This window comes from Epinephelus moara, chromosome 3, assembly GCF_006386435.1.
Source record: "Epinephelus moara isolate mb chromosome 3, YSFRI_EMoa_1.0, whole genome shotgun sequence".
In the NCBI taxonomy this organism is placed as follows: domain Eukaryota; kingdom Metazoa; phylum Chordata; class Actinopteri; order Perciformes; family Serranidae; genus Epinephelus; species Epinephelus moara.
In genome coordinates this window covers 15,167,533-15,188,770 of record NC_065508.1, presented here as the reverse complement: position 1 = coordinate 15,188,770, position 21,238 = coordinate 15,167,533, and the positions used below count along the sequence as shown (strand labels likewise).

The 21,238-nt window shown below is 41.5% G+C and overlaps 1 protein-coding gene across 2 annotated transcripts; it reads left to right on the top strand.

The window, feature by feature from the left end:
- The first annotated feature begins 10,294 nt into the window (after positions 1–10,294).
- Positions 10,295–20,985, top strand: paxbp1 (PAX3 and PAX7 binding protein 1). Of its 2 annotated transcripts, none has more exons than XM_050040407.1 (18): positions 10,295–10,742; positions 11,000–11,119; positions 12,673–12,885; positions 13,094–13,315; positions 13,422–13,522; positions 13,782–14,005; positions 14,297–14,486; positions 16,085–16,208; positions 16,856–16,958; positions 17,308–17,423; positions 17,573–17,772; positions 17,860–18,007; positions 18,125–18,246; positions 18,365–18,441; positions 18,536–18,602; positions 18,801–18,947; positions 20,327–20,481; positions 20,742–20,985. In XM_050040407.1, exons 1-18 carry the CDS (start codon positions 10,421–10,423, stop codon positions 20,860–20,862), a joined length of 2,772 nt encoding a protein of 923 aa, XP_049896364.1. In that variant the 5' UTR covers positions 10,295–10,420; the 3' UTR covers positions 20,863–20,985. The 2 variants fall into 2 exon arrangements, with proteins under 2 accessions (XP_049896364.1, XP_049896363.1); XM_050040406.1 differs by having other exon boundaries at positions 10,997–11,119.
- The last annotated feature ends 253 nt before the right edge of the window (positions 20,986–21,238 follow it).

Sequence of the window (21,238 nt, the reverse complement as noted above, 5' to 3'; positions counted from 1 at the left end):
GTTAGTTCAGATTCACGAACACCACAATAACACAAAGTACCAATGGAGGCAGTGATAGCCTCCTGTGTTCAGAGAGGTAAAAGTACTGTTTTTGTCAGTGGAGTCTGGCTTTGAAGAGAGCATAAGTTTCACTTTTGTTCAGTTTCCATTCGGAAGGAGGGCTGTTTGACTAGTACTGAGCAAACGACTAGATAAATGAGACTTGGATTATACTGTACGAGTTGTCTGAGAGTTTGTAAGCAGATGTTTTGATATGGTGTTGCAGTTGTGAAACGTGGTCGACTATGACTTGTCATGAATTTAATGTGACAAGGGGTGAGCAACTGACCAACAAATGGTCATTTGGGGGATGAAGTGTTCCTTTATAATCCAGTAGATGGTAGTAAAGTTCAATCATGAAAAAAATACATAGCCAGTTGTAGAAAAACAATGACTCCACTCCACATTAAGGGTAACCAGCAGTCCTCTGGGGTAGCCTTAACATGTAGCTGCTCAAACTTCACACAGAAAGCAGCCATTATGGCACACTTGGAGGCAGTGGTTTCATGGGAGTACGTGTCATTCAGATCTTCTATTCCCTAGTTCTATTTGTTTTGGAAATCTATCCAGACATATATAGTGGTTGTGCTTGCAGATTTGCATATCATAGAAGACTTGTCTATTGGCCTTGGCGGCGGTCTGCACTCTCACAGTTCCTTTCTAGTTTATTATTTCATCTTTGTGGGAGAAAATGAGGCGTATATGTTTGACTGGAACTGAGGTAGGATTCGTGGTTCATGGTGAACTCCCATCTGGACCCTTTATCAGGGTACATATTTTAATGAGCCAAACACAGAAAGAGAGACAGGAAGCGAGGTCAGCTTTAAACACAGTGATTAGCAGTTCAAAGAGAACAACCGGGGTTTCATCTACCTCTCCTCCTCTTGGCCGTCCCTCCCACTCACACTCAGTTCCTCTCATCTTCAAACGACCCTGGTGGAGAGTGGAGGGTGAGGGATGGCCTCTCCTGGGTCAACCTACAGGGAGCATTGATGGCAGGAGGATGGAAGGCTGGAGAGCAGCTTTGTTGCCTGCTTGGCCTCTCCCCTTGCTGGGCAGTGATTAAATCAAGGCCCTGGTGTGAGGCCTTCTGCTGGGGCAGCAGTGGGCTTCTAACCCTGGTGAGCTTGGATGTGTCCCTGAGAAGAGATCTACGAAGTGGCTGTTATTTGTTTCCTGAATTCATTGTAAATTCCCTCACAGGACTCTTTTTTCCCCCTACAATGGGCCGAATGCATCACTGATAGATGTCCCGCACCTGCTCAGAATCTCAAGTTGTTATTGTTAACCTACTGGATATCAAACATAAGATCAGGCTGGCTTTTGATGCTCTTCACTGATATACTTCACATTGCCCTTGGACTTCAAGAAGAACAGGTACTCTGTAAAGGTGACAGGAATCACATAAAGGTAATCTTGTGTCAAAGGGCTGGTGTGAAAGCCCCTCAATTGATATTCTTTGGTTGTCAGACACACATACCAGATTTGATTGAGAAATTCTCTGTTGTAACCTAAATTTTAAACCACAGAGCCTTGGGAATAATAAAAAAGTATCCTTAAGCTTAGAAAAGTGTACTTTTGTTGCAAGACTTCAGGATAGAAACTGAGGAGCAGGTAAGAAAATCTGGGTCAGGTGTAAATGAGCTGTCCCTCTACAGCTATTATTGAAGTACCTATGAGCAATCCGCAGTTGTTCCAGTGGAGCTGCTCGGTGGCAAACGGCTGAATGTGGTTGCCCTTGGCAACTCCCAGGTGGGAATCTATATAACTGTATGAATGTGACACAGTATGGTGCTGAAAAATAGCATGCATGCTCAGCTAAAGCCCCTGTATAAATAGAGATTCAAAAAGTCAAACGTTAAGAAAAAAATTTAATGTGTAAACTTTTGAAAGGTTGTAACTCCCTCCCACAGAGCACCAGCAAGTGATTGCCGTTCCCCAGGTCCTGTTACTGTCAGCCTGAGAGAAAGAAATGGGGGAATGCATTCAGGAGAGTTATTCTGACGTAATTACTCTGAAATCAAGATAAAAAAATTCTCTTTGTCTTTATGCGTAAACTTTTAGGAGATTCAAACTCCCTCCTGCAGAGTGGTAGTGAGTGATTGCTGTGCCCCAGGTCCTGTTCCTGATGGGTTGACAGAAAAAGGGGAGAAATGCATTCAGGGAGAGTCATCATTTATCCCTATGTAATTACTCTGAAATCAAGGTGCTGAAATATCTGTACTCAGGCTGACGGAAGAGAAAAGCCCCCGAAGGACTGTCTGAAACATACGCTGCCTAGGAAATGAAGAGATGGAGAAAAGGGGCAAATTCGGAGAAAGAAATGCGAAATGAAGAGATGAGAGGGGATAAAAGTCGATACAAGGTCAAGCAGTTTTAAAAGAGATGGTCTAATGAGCAGTCAGATACAATGATTAATCAGCTGACAGTGATGAAGAGTGGAGTGGAGAAGTGTTGAGAAAGAGTGTGTGTACTTGTGTACTTTGTGTGAGCTAAACTAGTCAAATAGTTATTTTAATGACATGGAGATGAGTCAATTTTTTTCAGTCAATTTGCACTCTTCCACATTGTCAGCCCCAGAACAATGAGCTAAATTGAATTCAAATCTATTGTCTGGAATCATCAAAACTTACTCATCGCATTTATTTAGCACTCTGTTTGGCCAGCATCGAGTGGGAACATCTGCTGCTGGAAGTGTGTATGTTTCTGAATGTGTGCAATTGGATACAATGACATACTTATTACTTTAGTTTATACTAAAAATGTTGTTGAAATTCCTCCCTGAATTAGCCCCCCTTTCATCTTCTAAACATCCGCATTGAAAATTCTCTCTTTTCATTTTTCCCTGCAGTAATTCTCTCAAACAGAGAGTCTTCTCACCCTCCGTTTCTGCCAAATGAGAAGTTTAGTTAACACATCCAGCACTAATCTCAGGACCATTATGAGCATTGCAGGGATGAAAGAATAGTAAGAGAGCGGATGAAAAGCACGGAGGGCTTTCGCTTCTTCTCTGCTGTGCTGTCCGCTGATGAGAGGGTTTGGAGGATGTTTGAGTAGATCATTAAGGAGGAAAATAAATCCTGAATTCTCTCCCTTCTCTTCTCTTCTTCTTCTTCTCTTCCACTTGCACTTGAAGACAGCGGTTTGTGAGCAACATCTCTCGGTGCGCGCAGCTTTCTAATTCAACATGCATCTTTAACACACACTCACTCTTATAAGCTATGCACGTACTCAAGTGTTTGTGACTATGACAGGAAATGAATATTTAAGCATTGAGCCGCAGGTGTAGGAGCCGCAGCCATTTCTTGAGTCTTCTTGAGCACATCATTTATTTACCAGTTTGAGGCTTCAAAGTGGGTTTAAATATCATAATTTTCTCTCTGTGTTCTCTTTAATCAGGCACATCGTCTCCTCCACCCCCTTCCTCAACTTTATCCATCCGCTTTGCTTTAAGGTGCTGCGGGGAAGTAAGTCTCTGAAAGCGTGTTTCTGATTCTTCCTTGTCAGGGGTTACAGATAGTTTTCTTGAATCCTATATATTCGAGTCCAATGCCTGCTCCCGGGAGGGGGAGAAGTTGTCAAGAGAGGGACAGGCTTTGAGATACACGTATGCAAAGCAGGAGATGTGCGTAAATGTACATGTGAGCAAAAGTCCTGACAGAGTTTCCTTGCCTGGACAGGATGTGTAACTATGGCTCCCAGTGATTAGGCTTTGATGTTACCTTGAGTGATAGATGAGAGAGGAGGAGGAGGAGGAGGAGGAGGGTGGAGGATAGGGAAAGGTGATGTTGCTGACACCGCAGTTTGAGACAACTTTCTTCTCCATACTTTCTTTAAGAAAAAAAAGTCTTTGCCACTATTCTATCTGCACTCCTACAACGCGGCACACAAAAACAACTGCTTCACTTAAAAGATGGGTAGAGTATAAAATGGAAATAGGGGGAGGGTGGCAGCTGAGGGGAAGGGGATTTGAGAGGGAGCATGAAACAGGTAATGTCAATTTTTATTGTAATGCATGGAGGAGGCACTTGGAGGTCACTGCAGTATTCACAAGTGCAGGTTAACACCTGAGACAAACACATCTACGAAACCGTAATCAAGTTAGATCGTCGCCACATACAGAAAGCTCTGCTGTGTGACACAAGAAGTCAGAAAAGGCAGAGGAGAAACACTAGCAGTGACACACATGCTTAGTGCTGGACCTAGCACATCTGGCACCCTTGCCCTAAACAAACAACAACAGTATGTGCAAATTTGCAAATTGTGTCCTCCTCTTGCAATCCGATGGCTCTTGCCTTTTCATTTTCTCTTACTCCCATACTCTCCATATACACTCCACTCCACCTTTATCTTTGATTTATCTGAATGCCTATGTCGCCTATAGGAGGATCCGCCACTGCACATGCTCAAATGGATCATCTTTGCACATGCACACAAAACACACACAGAATGGATGACATTGTTTTCCTCCCTCTGCTCGGTAAATGACTGTCAGACAGTCCACACATGTGTTTCGAATGTGTATTGCTGTTTCAGAGCTTTTGGCTCCATTTGTGTTCAAATAGCTTGTGTCCCTGGTAACAGAGGCGGTTAGTTACTTGATTTCGTCTTAGTGATTGATAGTAAGACTGGCCAGTATAGCCCGACACACGCACTTGTTATTCCTCCTCTGCTGGAGGAGGAATAATGTACTCGGCTAGCACAAAACATACAGAGAGTCTAAACAGAAATTACCTCAGTGAATCCTGATCCCCTGTTAGAGATAAGTATAATTAGTTATCCACAGTAGTCTTTTTTTACAGCTTTACATGTGTGCTTGTATCACAACATTAATCTTCTGTCTTCAAAGGACGCTATTACCTGAGAGCACTGGGACGTATGAAGAGCTCCAAAATTAGATTTCTGTCTTTAGAGAAAATGGACTCCCTCTATTATGAGAACATGATTGCATTCATGAAAGCAGGAGCACATGGTTTTATGATTCATGTGCTTTAAGGGGTGAAATGTTTGTTTTAAAAACTGATGAATTTTGACATCTTAATTTTGTCGAAACTAATATACATAGCCTTGCATTAATGGAAGCCCTCAGTAAGAGGTGGAAGGTGCAGATCCTCTTGTCCTTCCATTACGGCGCCTCTTTTTTTTTCATTCTCATTCCATCTTCATTACCTCTTGACACGCACACTGTGTATTTAATAAGCTGGGTTATTCAACCCTGATGTTTGTTCCATCAGTGCAAATGAAACCTTGGCTTCTATAACTTTGCTTTTATAGTTACTGTATCCTGCGGGGGCAATTTAAAGTGGCATCACTCCTGCTGCACTACTCAAAGAAGAAAGACTGCTCCCTTTTACCACGGTCCCCTGCACACACACAACGGCCAGCAAATAATGATATACGTCTCACACAAATTAAATTGCTTTTCTTATACAAATAATCACCTGAAATGGTCACACGGCGACAGCTTCCTCTTAGCGATAAGAGGAGTGATTTGATGAGCCTTATGAACCTTTGAGTAGCAGTATTGATGTCATCTATATTCATGCTGGCTTGTTTCAGATACATTCACTGGATCAGGAAATGTCATTGTATTTCATTAGCATTTATACATGAGTGAACTATGAGCGCACCTTGGCCACAAATAAGAAACAGGCTTTTGCTTACAAGGGGCTACAGTGCCCCCAAGTGGTATTTAGATGAATTTAATGCTCAGGTTTGGTTGAAACAACACAGAACTATCAGTCCAGTTTGTGTGTCTCATTTTAACTTAATGTTATTACTCATGGGACCAAAGCCACGTCATTTAGTCTTTCCAGCCTGGTTTCAGCTGATAAGACTGCCCAGTCGTTGCTGATAGGAGGTGGGACCAAGTCACAAGTCGGTCTCAAGTCCTTCCATACCAGTCCTAAATCAGGACTGACAATCCCATGTCAAGTCCCAGAGTCCTAAACTTTGAATTTTGAGTCCTGAACAAGTCATAATGCACTCTTCACCAAATGTAATGCCATTTTAACAACAAAGAAATAATATATCAAATTCACAAAACTTATGAAAGCCATTAAAATTTGTATTTTTTGGAAATAGCTTGTTAAAACAGGTACGACTGAACTTTTATAAAAAAAGTGGTGCTGACATTGTGACATTGCACTTCCACAGCACATAGCACTATTAACCAGTGCCACAATTAGCTTGCTAACTATGTGAACATTATCCTTTAGTTTTTGTTCTTTCTGCATCTTAAAATGTCAAAAACAAAGTTGGTAGCTGTTGTTTCACCGTCTGTAACATTTGACCCGCATGCTTTACATATTGCAAGGTGTTTTTTAATGACTGCCACATAGTTTTTGCTCACAAATGAAATGATCTTTGACATCATTTTTCTCAACTGGCGCTCAGTAACATAACATTCATTGTTCTCTCCTGCAACTTGATTGGATTGGTTCAGACGAAGTAGATTTGGGGAACTATGTGTCGACTTGCTGGGAATGAATACCGGTAAGTATTAGTTGATTTATGAAATTATATGTGGCAAACTTTTAAATAGCGTACTTATTTTGGACTTGGGGTAAGGTATCAAATAATTCAAGTCAAAAGGCTCAAGTCCTAGTGCACTTACAAGTCAAGTAAGTTAAGTCAGGATACAAGTCTTTTTTGATTTTGTCAAGTCAAGTCTAAAGTCATCAGATTTGTTACTCGCGTTTGACTCCATTCTGAGTTACGTGACTTGGTTCCACACCTCTGCTGATCACTCAGCTATTTTATCTGATCACTGGGGGGAAAAAGATTTTGACTGTCAGAAGTAAGAAGAGTATTAGTTGATTCAAATACCTGTACCCAAAAACCAGAGCTGTACAACTATATGAAGATCCAAATTATAAATTGTCAAGGTCCATACTGTAAAAATGCTGCAGGCCTATTACAACCTTGAACATGGTGATGAGTTACAATATAATCTTTATTCAACACTGTACATATACAAAACTATACTCATCTTCGGGCTCCAAAAGACAGGCCTTCAAATATGAAATTCAGAGGAGTTATTATACATATGAGGATGTGCAGCTATATCCAGATTAGTTTCACTGCATCAAAAAGAAGTTTTCTGCTCTAATGTGTGACTGTGTGAATGTGCTATGGAGACAAAAAGGGAGCTCTGGGACTTTAAAACTAAATGCTACCATTAATGGGAAGATATTTATCTCCAATTATCATTTTAATGGCAAAGGGTCATCTTGATGTTAATTAATCACAACATATCACTCCAGCTTCATCTGTGGTGACACTTTAATTTCAGCAGTTATTATCACTACCACAGCGCACACTACACCGTGTCAAGTAATGGCTCTGTAATGACCCTCGCTAACTGCAGCTCATGTCTGGCATTTATTAAAGGAACTGGATGCTGTCGTAGTCCAGAATGCATATTATCTGTTCCTATCAGGAGAGACATATGCTCCTCTCAACTCTTCCGCAGTCCATAATATGTTTAACATGCCATCATATATACTGCAGGTAATCAGGTGCAATTTAGAGCTATGCGTTCGGATCTTTCATCTTCTCCAGACTATTTTTCAGAAAGCTGTCATCAGGTAAGTAGGCAAGTGAAAGGAATAGCCCAGAGATAATGAGGGGTGAATGAAAGTGAGCTAAAATGAAAGGAGGCAATTTCTGAGGGAAGGGAATTTGTATGAAAAGAGGTGTGGAAAGGTCATATGGTTGAAAGTCTTTTAAACAATTTTAACTGGCATTATCTATCTATCTATCTATCTATCTATCTATCTATCTATCTATCTATCTATCTATCTATCTTTATGGCCGTGGTGGCAGTGCACAATCTCAAAAGCAATAGTTGCCATCTGCCATAAAATGGAAGGAAGATGGAGCAACTATGGTTGATGCAGGCAGTAAGAGCCACAATGTGTGAACATAATTTGTTAATTTAAATATCATAGAAAATTCATTTTCAGATATTATATAAAAGGAATAAATGCATGTATGTTTAATTTTGTTGATGACGCTCCCTTTAATTTTGAACTTCACTTTATGTACAGATTAGTTGAGCAGAGAGATGCATAAGACACAGGAGCACATAGTTTTTCTACCATGTGACTGAGTGTAATTTCAACTTTTCAGTAAACAGATTGAAGCTACTGTGCCTACAGCTCAGTAGCTTTTTTGATATTCAGAGGGAATACCATTACAACCAATACACTGATGCAGAGAAAGGCCCCTGAATGCAGAAAATGAGATGTTTTAGGTGTCTCAACATTTCTTGAGAGGACCACCACCCTTGATATGTTTAATGTTGAAGCAAAGCCTATGCCCTTGCTGATGTGGATGCAGAATGAGTTTTATTCATTTCATAGATAAGTACTCCACTGTCCTACAAACAGTGTCGTTCGTAAAAGCTGAAAGGTCTAGTGTTATTAGGTCAAGACTAAAGATATCGGGGCGTCGGTGGCTTAGTGGTAGAGCAGGCGCCAAGGCTGTACAAGGCTGTTGCCGCAGCGGCGCGGGCTCGAGTCCAGCCTGTGGCCCTTTGGTGCATGTCATCCCCCTCTCTCTCCCCCCTTCACACTTGTCTGTCCTGTCCATTAAAGGCTGAAAATTCCCCCCAAAAATATCTTTTAAAAAAAAAGACTGAGGATATCTATGACAGATGCCGAAAGTTACTGTGTTGATAATGTTACTTTAAGTGCAAAGTTTGCACTTTCTGGAGATCTTTGTCATGGCAATTTGATATCAAACAAGGGGACATGCTGCACAGCCTGTCATGGCAGGCTTCACTAACAAACACAAATGAACCACGAATGCATTACAGTGAGAACACATTATTGCAAACTGTCATATTATTCTGATTTTTCCATGGCTGTCAAATTCAACCCCATATGTTATTGCACGGTCATCAATAATTCCCTTGACCTTGGGTACAATAGTTGACTTCTGAAGCTTCATAAGAATATAACCAGTCTTTACACTGTCAAACGCTCTATGTTGTGACTGTTATGAGTTCTCACAATGGCTCGGACACAAATGTAAGCCACCACAATTTCAGTGTTTATGTAGACAGGATATTAATAATTTCCTTTCCGCAATCTCAAATAAAACACTAGTTACCATCACCAAGATATACAAGCTTATGAAGATATAGAGGTTAATTGCACTGTCCAGTGTTCTCATGAGGGTCACAAGTAGTTTCCTTTGCCTTTCTTGTTTCATTTATACGTTTTACATAATAAAACCAAATGATAAACATAAGCAAACAGAAACCATGGTGTATTTGTACCACGGGCTTTGGAAAACACTTAATTTTCATACTTAGGGACTGTTCTTTACTCATGAGGATTAAGGGAGTGGTGCAAAAAGAGGAAGGTGTGTCAAATAATTTTTGAAGCACTGGGGAGGGACTAATGTTTTTATTTTGGCTCGAAGGGGGGAAATACAAATTTAAATGGTTATATTTTGTTTTTATTTTAGTGCAGATTTTTAACAAAAACATGCCCTCAGATCAGGCGGGTTCGGAAGGTTTCTTATACTTTTTGTTTATTTAAATCACCAGCATAACACCATTTTTTATATCAAATCATAAAAACAGAAATTATCGTTGGATTTTATGACAGACCTTGGACACATCATGTGGGATGAACGCTTCCATCAGAAAAAAACAAAAAAAGACATTACCAAATATGAGCTTAAAATAGTGATATTTCTTTAAAAAATCTCATTCAAAATTTGGCCAAAAGTAAACCATTTGCAGTAATTAACGAGCATGCAAGACAAGAAAAAACAAGCCATCTTTCAACTCCAGGATTTCATCATTGACTTTTAACTTTCAAACATCAAAAGGCAAGTTTTAAAAAAAAAAAATCTAATTACTAATGTATGCTGGAGGGAGGGTTGTGCATCTTCTGTCAGTCACTCGTAAGGGGGCTCAATAAAACATATTTGTAGCCTCAGGGAGGGTCAAAATTAAATACAATTTTTTTTAAGTCACACCCCAGCCACCCCCCTCCAGTAAGTAAAAAACAGTCCCTTAGCCTCCTGTTTGATAGACACTTTTATAACAAATGATGTCACAATTGACGTGAATTATTTTATATCACTTCCTGCTTGTGTTTTGTATTTATTTTTTAATTAATTTATTTATTTATCTATTTATTCTTGCAAGTGCATGTCACCTGTACCAGTTTTGACCACTTGGGGGCAGTGTTATACCGCTGTTGTATGTACTCTGCTTCAAATTTTTAAGACGAAGAAGAAACGTACTTTCTGACAGAAAATGGCTGACTGGCAGTGTGGGCATAATTTCCCTCTGCTCCAAGCACAATTTTAAGGCGTCCTATGTAAGAGCATGCACAGTTGCATTTAGCGGTGAAACACAATGTTTAAAAAGGCGAAAAGAGCTAACTTCCGACGGAGGAATGACTCCGATGAGGAAGAACAGGAGGAGGGTCGGCAGCCGCCAATATTGCCGACATCGTTCGGGCCCGCCGTGGAGGAAATCCCGTTTATGGAGACTTCCAATAGCGGCGTTACCGGAGCGCAGAGCAGCACGGATAACTATTACAGCAACGGCTTTTTGGCTAACACTAATACTGTAAAAGCTGTAAAGAAAGAAAAGAAAGTCAAAGAGACAGCTATCCCTATGGCTATGGCGCCTGGACCCACGAAAGCCAGTTTGCTGAGTTTTGTCGATGATGAAGGTAAGCTAGCTAACTTGGTACACCAATGCTAAGCTAGCCGGTTAACGTTAGCTAAAGCAAGCTTGTTGTTTTGAAAGGTTATGCTGTAAGTTAACGTTACACTTTTTTTGATTTTGCTAGGATGCGAAAATCATATATGTAAATGCATATACCATCACAGCTAACTCATTAAGCTTCTTGTCCGGCAATCATCTGGATGATGTGCATGGTTCAGTTTATTCACCTCTCACCTTTTCGCCTCACCTGTTTGTAAGCAGAAGGATCCGAGGTGTTCAGAGTGAAGAAATCCAACTACAGCAAGAAGATTGTGAAGCAGCTGAAGAAAGAATACAAGGAGGATTTGGAGAAGTCTGGAGTCAAACAGGAAATCAAATCAGGTGGGTCAGATATCCCACCAGTGCAGCACACTGTGCAGTACACTGTCTGGCATCTCTGCTGTCACATTAGCAATATGAGAATAATGTTTAGAAAGTTGTTTTAACATTTGTCACTAAATATGAGAAAGCATAAATCTGACTTGAGGCATATCATTGCAGTTTTGCTAAAATGCACCCAGGCTGTCACTATGGACTCTAAGTACTCAGAGCCCTCAGGGCAAAATGTCACATATAGTTGAACAACAAGATGGAGGTAGATCTTGTAAAGTTATAGATTGAGCTTCTTTGTATCCAGCAAAAACAAGCCTCATATTTCATCACCATCTACAGGGAGGATGCTACATCAGAATTATCCGTCAGCATTTTTGTCTCCCATATGAAATCTAATGTCTAAGATCTATTTTCCAAAGTTGAAGGCAGACTTATGTTATTATTGCCTGCAGATATACTGGTAGAAATGAATACCGGGTCTTTCGTACCATAAGAGAGAGCAGCCTACCTGAGCAGCCTAAGATTATATACACCAGTGATTCCCAACTGGTGGGTCACGCGTCCATTCTGAATGGGCCGCAAGTGACTCACAAGTGTGTCAAGTTTGTAAAAAAAAAAAAAAAAAAAAAAAACGTTTTATTTTTAAGTACAGTGAATTTATGTCACAGAGCTTTTATTTTTATGTGCAGTNCGTCCATTCTGAATGGGCCGCAAGTGACTCACAAGTGTGTCAAGTTTGTAAAAAAAAAAAAAAAACAAAAAAAAACGTTTTATTTTTAAGTACAGTGAATTTATGTCACAGAGCTTTTATTTTTATGTGCAGTTTCCTGCTGTAGAGTGAGTGACTAATGGACAGCTACTTGACAGAGACAGCTAACTAGTTTGACGACATGTCAAAATGCAAGTATGACGCTGAATATTTAACTGTGTGGACCTCAAACTAATGACTAAGGGAAATCTCTGGACCCCATGGCTGCACCATTTGGGAAGCACTGGTATACACCAGTCAGCCAAAACATTAATACCACTGACAGTTGAAGTGAACAACATTGTTATCTTATTACAGTGTAGTGCTCTGCTGGAAAACCTTGGGTCCAGGCATTAATGTCAGCGCCACTTGATACGCACCACCCACCCACTGCAGACTAAGTACACCCTGTCCTGGCACCAACACTCCCCAATGGCAGTGGCTTCCTCAGCAGGAAAATGCACCATACGGGATGTCTCGGGAGGGTGTACTTGGTCTGCAATGGTGCTTGGGGGTGGTTCATGTCAAATGGCATCCACATGAATGCCAGGGCCCAAGGTTTCCCAGCAGAATATTGCATTGCAATGAGGTGATCAGTGTTATTCAATTCACCTGTCAGTGGTTTTAATGTTTTGGCTGATCAGTGCACGCAGGTGCTATGAGGGTATCTGACTGTGCTAGAGTTTTCTGTAACAGAGAGTATGATATGACCCAACCCTTAGTATCAGCCTAATGGCTATAATTCAAATGTAATGAGAGTTTGTGAGATCTGTGACCCTGTTGGTTCATCCTTCTCTGTATATGGGTTTCCTAGATGCCCCACTTCAACCTGCGGTTGCAATCAAGGAGGAAGTTATAAGCAGAGCGGGAAGTGAACAGGGGGAGGAAGAAATGGAGGTGGACAGTGCTGATGAGCAGGCGGAAGAGGCGAAGAGTCAAGGTGGCCAGGCACAAGGTCAAGTCTCCAGGAGCAACAACGCTGGAGCAACGTTCAACACACTTTCCTCCCTTAGCAGCCTGAGACCAGGTAGCATAGATTAATACATTAATCTTTGAATTAAATCTGTTCCTATCTCTGAATTATTGGTCCTTTAAACTGTTGTTGAAAACACCCTGAAAAGAGTTTCACCTCCCTGCATACAGCACAATGCCTCCAAAGCTGAAATACTTTTTTGGTATTTGTACACACAACTACACAAGTACTTGGATCAAGACCTGCTTCTCTCCTACTCTAGGTGAGATTCCTGATGCGGCATTCATCCATGCTGCCAGAAAGCGCCGGCAAATGGCTAGAGAGCTTGGGGGTGAACCCCCACTGGTAGAGACAGAGACTCCCAAGAAACGTATGGCACGAGAAGACCAAGATGCCAGCGACGACGAAGACGAGGAAGAGAAGAGGATCCGCTTCAGCGGAGTCAAGAACAAAAGCCAGAGACAAAAGATCGCTGAGGAGATAGGTATTCTAAGAAAACATTCCACTGACCTTTTAGTGAATATATAATTATATCTTATACTGTTTTCAGTAAGTTGTCCCTAAGACATGAATGTGCCCTTCATATGCAGGTATTGAGGGCAGTGACGACGAGGCACTGGACACAGGGCAGGATGAAGAGGTGAGCCGTTGGGAGCAGGAGCAGATTAGGAAAGGAATCAGCATACCCCAGGTAAGCTGCGCTATGTCTTTGAACAACTGTAAGATACTGCCAAGTAATGCTTTCCCCTGTTTTCTGTCATTGTATGTTAAATGTCTTTTGATTTGTTGTTGATAGTCATTCAGCTTAAGCACTTTGAAAGTTGTGATGGCACAATTTTCTGGCATTTTATAGACTACGCTTAATCCAACATTTTTTGAGATTAATCCAATGTGCCAATAAACATAAGTTGTTTTATGCATCATGTGTTTTCCTCGTTTCTGATGATTAGGTGCAAAGCAGCCAGCCAGAGGACAACACAGTCTACTACCAGAACAGCTACGAGAGCCAACCTTATGGCTCCTCCTACAGCATGCCTTTCACCTATAGCACCGTGGCCCCACAGGCTGCCAAGCCACCTAGCCGAGCAGACAATGGCTCTGTTCACTATGGGACCCCTATTAGTGATCTAGCCCCAGTATCCATTGATCTGGTAAAGAAACGCCTGCAGGATAGGTAGGTTCAGTGGATGACTGCAGCAACATCTATTGTCAGTCTTCAGCTCAGCTGCTGCCATCTATGTGTGCTGTGGTCCTGAAGACTCAGCTATCCTCAGATCTAAGGGCCAGAGAGAGAGCTCCTTGTCTCCTATTAATCAGTTTTCATGATGTGTTTATTGGATGGGTGTACCTCAAAGTAATGTTCTGGGTAGTGTATGTCAGTATGTAAGGTTACACTAGCTTTGTTTGTCCTCAGCCCCATCTAAGTCATCATTATTCTCTTTCCCTGTATGTCATGTGTCTATAGGCTTAGCCAAATGCGTGCAGGCCACGACGCAAACGCCAAGCGCTACAAACAGATTGAAGACGACCTAGCTGCCTCTGAGAGTGCCATACAGCAGCTGGAGGGCTCATCCAATGACAATGCAGATCAATATAAATTCTTGCAAGAGATGCGAGGGTATGTTGGAGACTTGCTTGAGTGTTTCAGTGAAAAGGTAAGGGAGAATTTATCTGCAGTCTGATTAGCTGTTTTCTGTTTTGTGTCTGTGATCTCTGACCACTTAATGTGGCTTTTAAAGGGACAGATTCTATTGAGAAATCCACACTAGTCACAAAAAGCCTAGTTTTAGTTGAGATACTACTGTTGATGCCAATTAAAAGTGCTGACAAGCCAGTGTGACTGCACATTAGTCTCTTGGAGCACACTCCATGAATATCTCTTTCACAAATGCTGTCATTTTCGACAGATGCATAACTTTGATCTATCATCATTATTGCTGCTGCTGGTTTTTTAATAAAAAGAAAATGCATTTACTTCATAATGAATCTGATGTTTAACATTTTCAGCCATTAAGAAAATTGCTGAATTTATTCTAGTCATTACTGACATAATAAACAAAGTTATTTTAAGATGATTTGGAGCTGTAAGAGAACCCCGTCTAGTGGTGTGGCCAACTATGTACTTAAATCCTCACAAAGAGGCTGAGGCCAATTTGTTCAAACAAAAGGAAATGATGTCCCGGCACAGACTATATTGTTGTACACCTATACCTACTTACTAAATGCATGTTTAAACAATAATATGGTCTTGATCCTACAGCAGCAGAGCAGCAGCAATGTGGCTACATGTTTCCTCAACAACACTAATGTCTGTTTTAACCCTGTTAGGTGTTGGGAACGGGACATTCATCAACCATTATTAGTATAATTTAGTATGGAGTCCTTTAACACAGTGTAAACATCAAGACTGGAACTGTATATTTTCAATGTTGGGTAAAAACCTTCAACTCTACAATTTCACTCCAATTTTGTGGTTTTAATGCATTAACTTCACAAGGCACTTCATGGTCCAGTGTGTAGGATTTAGGGAGAAAGGGAATTTAATGGGTATGTTTTCTTACATGTATAATCACTTTCAAATATGAATCATCTTGTTTTTGTTACCGTATAATAAGCCATTTACATCTACATTTAGAGCGGGTCCTTGTCCGAGGAGTCCACCATGTTGCACTGCCTAAAATGAATAAATCAAACACTGGCTCTTGATAGTGTCAGCCTCAGTAGTTAGCAGCCTCTCTGCAACCTCTGCAGATGATTTGGCTTCTTGTTAAAACCTAGTAAATGGCTGCATCTTAAGTTACCAGAGAAAAAATGTGAGCACACATTCGCAAGTGCTGAGCTAGCGGCCCCCCAAACCCTGTGAAAACCTCCTGAACAGTGAATACTGAAGGAATCCTGAGCAGGAGTTCATGCTTGGCACATGGGAGAAATTTTAGTTGATTGCAATCTGCAGCGCTCACCGCTAGATGCCGCTAAATCCTACACAATGCTCCTTTAACTATGCCTTTAACTTGATTTGTCAGTATTTTCATATTCAGCCACTGGCTAAATAAAGTCCATGGTGTTCAAGCTTTCCTTCAAGGAAATATGACATTATAGTGATACTAAGTTTTCACCCAACACAAATGAAATTTTGGTTCCAATATTATATTGTCCATTACACTCCTCTTGTTCCTCCAGCAAGACATCCCCGTGACTCGGAGCCCCGCTTTTGTTTTGGGTCAAATGTCACAGAAGGCATCATATCTTTCAGGTGCCTGCTGTCCTGGAGCTGGAGGCTGCCATGCACCAGTTACTAAGGCAACGGGCCTCACGACTTGTCCAGAGAAGACAGGATGATATTAAAGATGAATCGTCGGAGTTTGCAAGCCTTTCAAGTCAGTCCATCTTGAAGGTTTTTATGATTTATTTGAACGGCCTCGTTAGTTCTCTGTATGTGAGCGTGTGCGTTTGGGTGTGTGTGCTGTTCACATTCTTGTTTCCCACAACCCTCTTTATGTTTCCCCTCATGAGTGTGATTAAGGTTAATTGAAGTGTTACTTTGAGTGAGTGAGCATGTACGTACATGAGAACTGTTTTATTGGAGGAGCCGTTTCGGCTACTCTTTATTGGAGTCTCACAGTCAGCCGGGTGGTTGTAACTCGGCTCAAGCAATGAGTCACTAAGTAAAGATTAAAAAAATCTGGTTCTGACTTGTCATCTGTCACTTTCACTGTAACATGTAGAAAGTTGCAGCCAGGTAAGTGACTAGAAAATGAATGATACTGAAATTATTTGTAACAAATATGTCTATTTGCTGATGGTACTTTTTTTATATATTAGGGTGTTTAGGTCAATGTTATAACTTGTTTCTTAAAGTAATTATTTTGCCTCTGTATCTAATTTATTTTTTAAGTATTTTGATTATTCTAAGTTTGAGTACCATATATTTTGTATTAGATGTTGAGGGCCCAGAATAAGAATGAGGTTATGGGTTGTCTCAGCTTTTCATAGCTGGTTCTAACATGGCTCCTGTCTCTTGCAGATAAAGCTGTCATGGCTCCTAATCTGGACTCATTTGGTCGAGACCGTGCAGCATACCAAGAGAACAGTCGTCAGAGGAGGATAGCAGAAAGAGAAGCACGACGGTATGAAGCTCGACTGCACTAACGAAAACATGTTCAAGATTTGTTGCTAACTTTATGTGACATGCTTCTGGCAAATGTTACTGGCTTGATTGTCCTTGTAGGCTGTGTTCTTGTGCTTGCCTCAAACCATGAAAAGCCAAAACTCGCATCTGAACTTAGCTGTTTGTGCTTTCCTTCACAATAATACAGCCTTGATTGTTGCTTGGTATGTAAAGCTCATGTTTGCCATGTTAGAGATCCCTAAGTTCTGACTTTGAGAGAGTCATTGTAGTGCCATGCTGGTTACAGTTAATCATAAATTCTGTCCTTGGTTTTAATTGTCTGTCTTTGTGCTTGTGGGTTGGTGCAGAACTCGGCGGCGACAAGCTAGAGAGCAGAATGGAAAGAGGGCAGAGCATAAAGAAGGCTTATCATCTGATGATGAGGAGACCTCTACTGACATCACCAGCTTCAATATGGAGAGAGGTACATCATTAAATTGCTGCAGAAATGACAGTGTCGGCCATAATGAGGAGAAGTGGCAAATATTTTGATCAAATGTGATAGAAGACAGACATAACACAGATCAGTCATTCTGCGGCTCACGCCTTACTGAAGCCTTTCATCCCATCCAGATCGCATCATCAGGGAATGTAAGAAAGTATTTGAGGATGTGGTGGAGGACTTTCATTCTCTTGACTGCATCAAATCCCATTTTGAAGTGTGGAGGAGAGAATACGCCGACTGCTACAGAGATGCTTATATAGGCCTCTGTCTGCCCAGACTCTTTAACCCTTTAGTCCGTCTGCAGCTGATCACATGGAACCCTCTCGAAGTAAGACGTGTGTTTTTTAAGCGTAATATTTTCCTTTAGCAAAACGGGATAGATTCTAAAATCCTCTTGTCTTTTTTCCCTCCCCAGACTCAGTGTGCAAATTTCGAGTACATGCTCTGGTTTGAGTCGCTGTTATTTTACGGCTTTGAGGAGCACAGCATGTTGCAGCGAGGAGATGGGGATATCAGCCTGCTGCCTGCTATTGTGGAGAAGGTCATCCTCTCCAAACTGACAGGTAGAGTAACCCACACAGCTGCGCTCGGCATACTGAGGTTTGCTTGGCATACCAATGCAGGCTAGTACAAAATATGCCCTGTGTATTTATGTATGGGTTTGTTTGTGTGTGTGTCAGTGTTGGCAGAGCAAGTGTGGGACCCGCTGTCAAACAGTCAGACCGCCAGGCTGGTGGGCTTCATTCACAGACTAATAAAAGGTTACCCCACTGTGCTGCATGGGGACAACCGATACACACAGGTATTGGCCGCTGTCACACTACCTATGTAAACATAATGCACTTTGTCTGCAAAATGAGATTACTTGGGCTCCTCTGGTCGGATTATTGTCATCTTATTTTCCTTTTTTTCGCCATCAGGAGCTTTTAAAAACTGTTGTCTTGAGAACCAGGCGAACTCTGGATGAAGATGTCTTCCTTCCACTCTACCCGAAAAAGTATGTTATATAATTGTTACCTCAGAGGAAGCCCCTTCAATCTGGATAATGAAACTTTACAACTGATTAAAAGTGTGTTTTTGCTTTTGCTCAGTGTGTTGGAGAACAAGAACAGCAGTCCATACCTATTCTACCAGAGGCAGTTCTGGTCCTGTGTGAAGGTATGTGCAACAGTGATGTAAAGCCAACATTCTTTGATTTGAAAGGTTTATACTTGACAAATTTAAATGCTAACATCTATGACTGTGTGTGTGTCCTTGATATAGTTTATATGCTAACCATTGATCGTCACATTCACATCTGCGACAGCTATAGAACTACTTGTATTGATGTTGTACGTTGCTGTGTTTCTTTCCTAGCTGCTGGGCAACATCCTGCAGTGGGATGGTATCTTATCCATATCCTCTCTAAAGGATCTGGCGTTGGACAGCACTTTGAATAGATACATCCTCTCTGCACTGCAGACCACAGACACTGGGGAGGACAATGTCCCAAAGTGCCAGAAGGTAGAAGACGCATCACTTGTTTTATAGTTTCATGCTTTCATGTGTAAATAGACACAGCTGAGCTCTTACAGTCAGAATGCTTGTTCATATTAAAGGGATAGTGCACCCAAAAATGAAAATTCACCCATTATCTACTCACCCATATGCCGAGGGAGGCTCTGGTGAAGTTTTAGAGTCCTCACATCACTTGCGGATATCCAAGGGGAGAGGGGGTAGCAACACAACTCCATCTAATGGAGGCTTATGGCGCCCCAGATTCAAACGTCCAAAAACACATAATTGAAACCACAAAATATCTCCATACTGCTCGTCCATAGTGATCCAAGTGTCCTGAAGCCCCGACATAAAAAGTTGTTTGGAAAAATGTCATTTGAACTCTGTTTTTAGCCTCATTGTAGCCTGCAGCTCTAACTGCCTCTCTGTGCACCGCACTTAAATGTGCGCGCTTGCGCGAGACCGTGAGACATGGGCACCGCCTTCATGTGTGTTCACGTGCTTTTGCTGGTCTCAGGCGCAAGTCCATTCCCTTTAAGTGACTTGTTTAGTGATATCACTCTTCAGACAGAGGGCAGTATCATTAAGAGTAGGTATAGACATTTTTAATTGAAAAGAGGGGCCTCTGTTGTCTGCTACTTTTGATTTCATGGTCTGTTGCGGTATGCAGTACTAGAACATAAAACAAGGAAGTCCTTTTTTATTATTCAATTTCTGTTCCTACTCCCTCAACTTTGTCCCCGGCCTGATCTTGCGTCAAATACAGTTTGAAAAGGTCTTCACAGATTGCATGAGGGCTGTTTTATTATATAAAGCAGTACATTGCAGCACATTGTAAAGTATTTGATAACTGATTTTATCGGTGTAAGCAACAGTTCCTTTACTTTGGTTTGCATGAGACCCAGTGCAACATGAGAGGAAATGCTTTTTGTTATTTAACCCAAGATACTATCAGTCTCTTCCTGTCAGGCTTAGTGTTAACCAAGACAAAATGAAACTTATTTTCACAACCCCTTACTGCATTTACACACCTAATTGTAGGTTTCGGAATTATTGCAGACATCTTATGATGTGCCTATCAAGTCTAAAAATAAAGATGATTTTTTTTTAGCTGCCAGAGCAGTGGAAACTGGCTCTTCTCCTAGATCTGACAATTTGATGAAGGGTGCTTATATTTTATAATACAAGCCTCAGCCCAAGTCAGTATGATTGGCTGCACTCCATTTTCCTGTACCTTCATACTGCTTGCACCCTCAACTTGACAATCACACCTGCTGTGGAGGAGCAGGTGTCTCAGTTGGGCAACCGTGGCCATTCGTGACACACCAAAACAGGGTGACACAGAGCTTGTGTTGAACACGTCCTTGTTCTTGTACCTTTCTCAGGTGGTGGAGTGTTTGCCGCTGCAGTGGTTCTCTGGACTGAAGGGCCAGCAGACGTTGCCTCAGTTGGAGCCATTCTGTCGCTACCTCACCCACCTGGCCAACTCATTGTACCGGAGCAGTTTGGGCGGGTCTGACGTGGAACGCCGCACTGCAAAGTAAGAGGCTCTGCCAGGCTCCACATATAGAGACTATTGGTGTAAACTGGGGAGCTTGCAGTTATGGCTCCATCTACTGGAATATTATGGAAGGTGCTTTAAGAGGGATACAGTGGAAGAGGTTGTTTTGTCAAATTGCATAATTACAATTTACTAACTGGTGTTTTTAAATGACTCCCTTCATGTCTGTCATAAAGCTGTGGTGTGATGCTATGGTTTCTGTCCATACTGCTTCTAATACAACCCATATCTGCCAACAGGGACCAAATCAAAGAGCTTGTGAGGATGCTGGGCCACATGAATGCCCTGGACCACATCATCACTGTCGCAGAGGAACATGGCATTAAAGACATCAAGCCCCTTCTGGAGGCCAAGTCGTAGAGGAGGACATCACATCAGAAACTTTTAAGTCATCTTTTAAAACCATGGCATTGCTAAAGTTGGATGCCTGGAAAAAGTGTGCGAAAATGGATTTGAAAGAAACTGTTGTTAGGTTGCCTAAAAGAGAAGGTAGAAAAAAGCCCTTGGTGTAAATATTGTGAATAATGTATAGAAAGGTGTGCTCATGTGCTCAGCACAGGACTGATGCTAAAATGAGGCCTTGTATTGTCAGCTCAACAACACTGCTCCGTTATAGTACGCTGGCAGTATTTTTAAATACATAATTTATTAAGGGTAAACAATTGTTGACATGGATTACTGGCATGTTTTGAAAATGTCTGATCTCTCAATTGTCACCATTTCCAACCCGGCTATG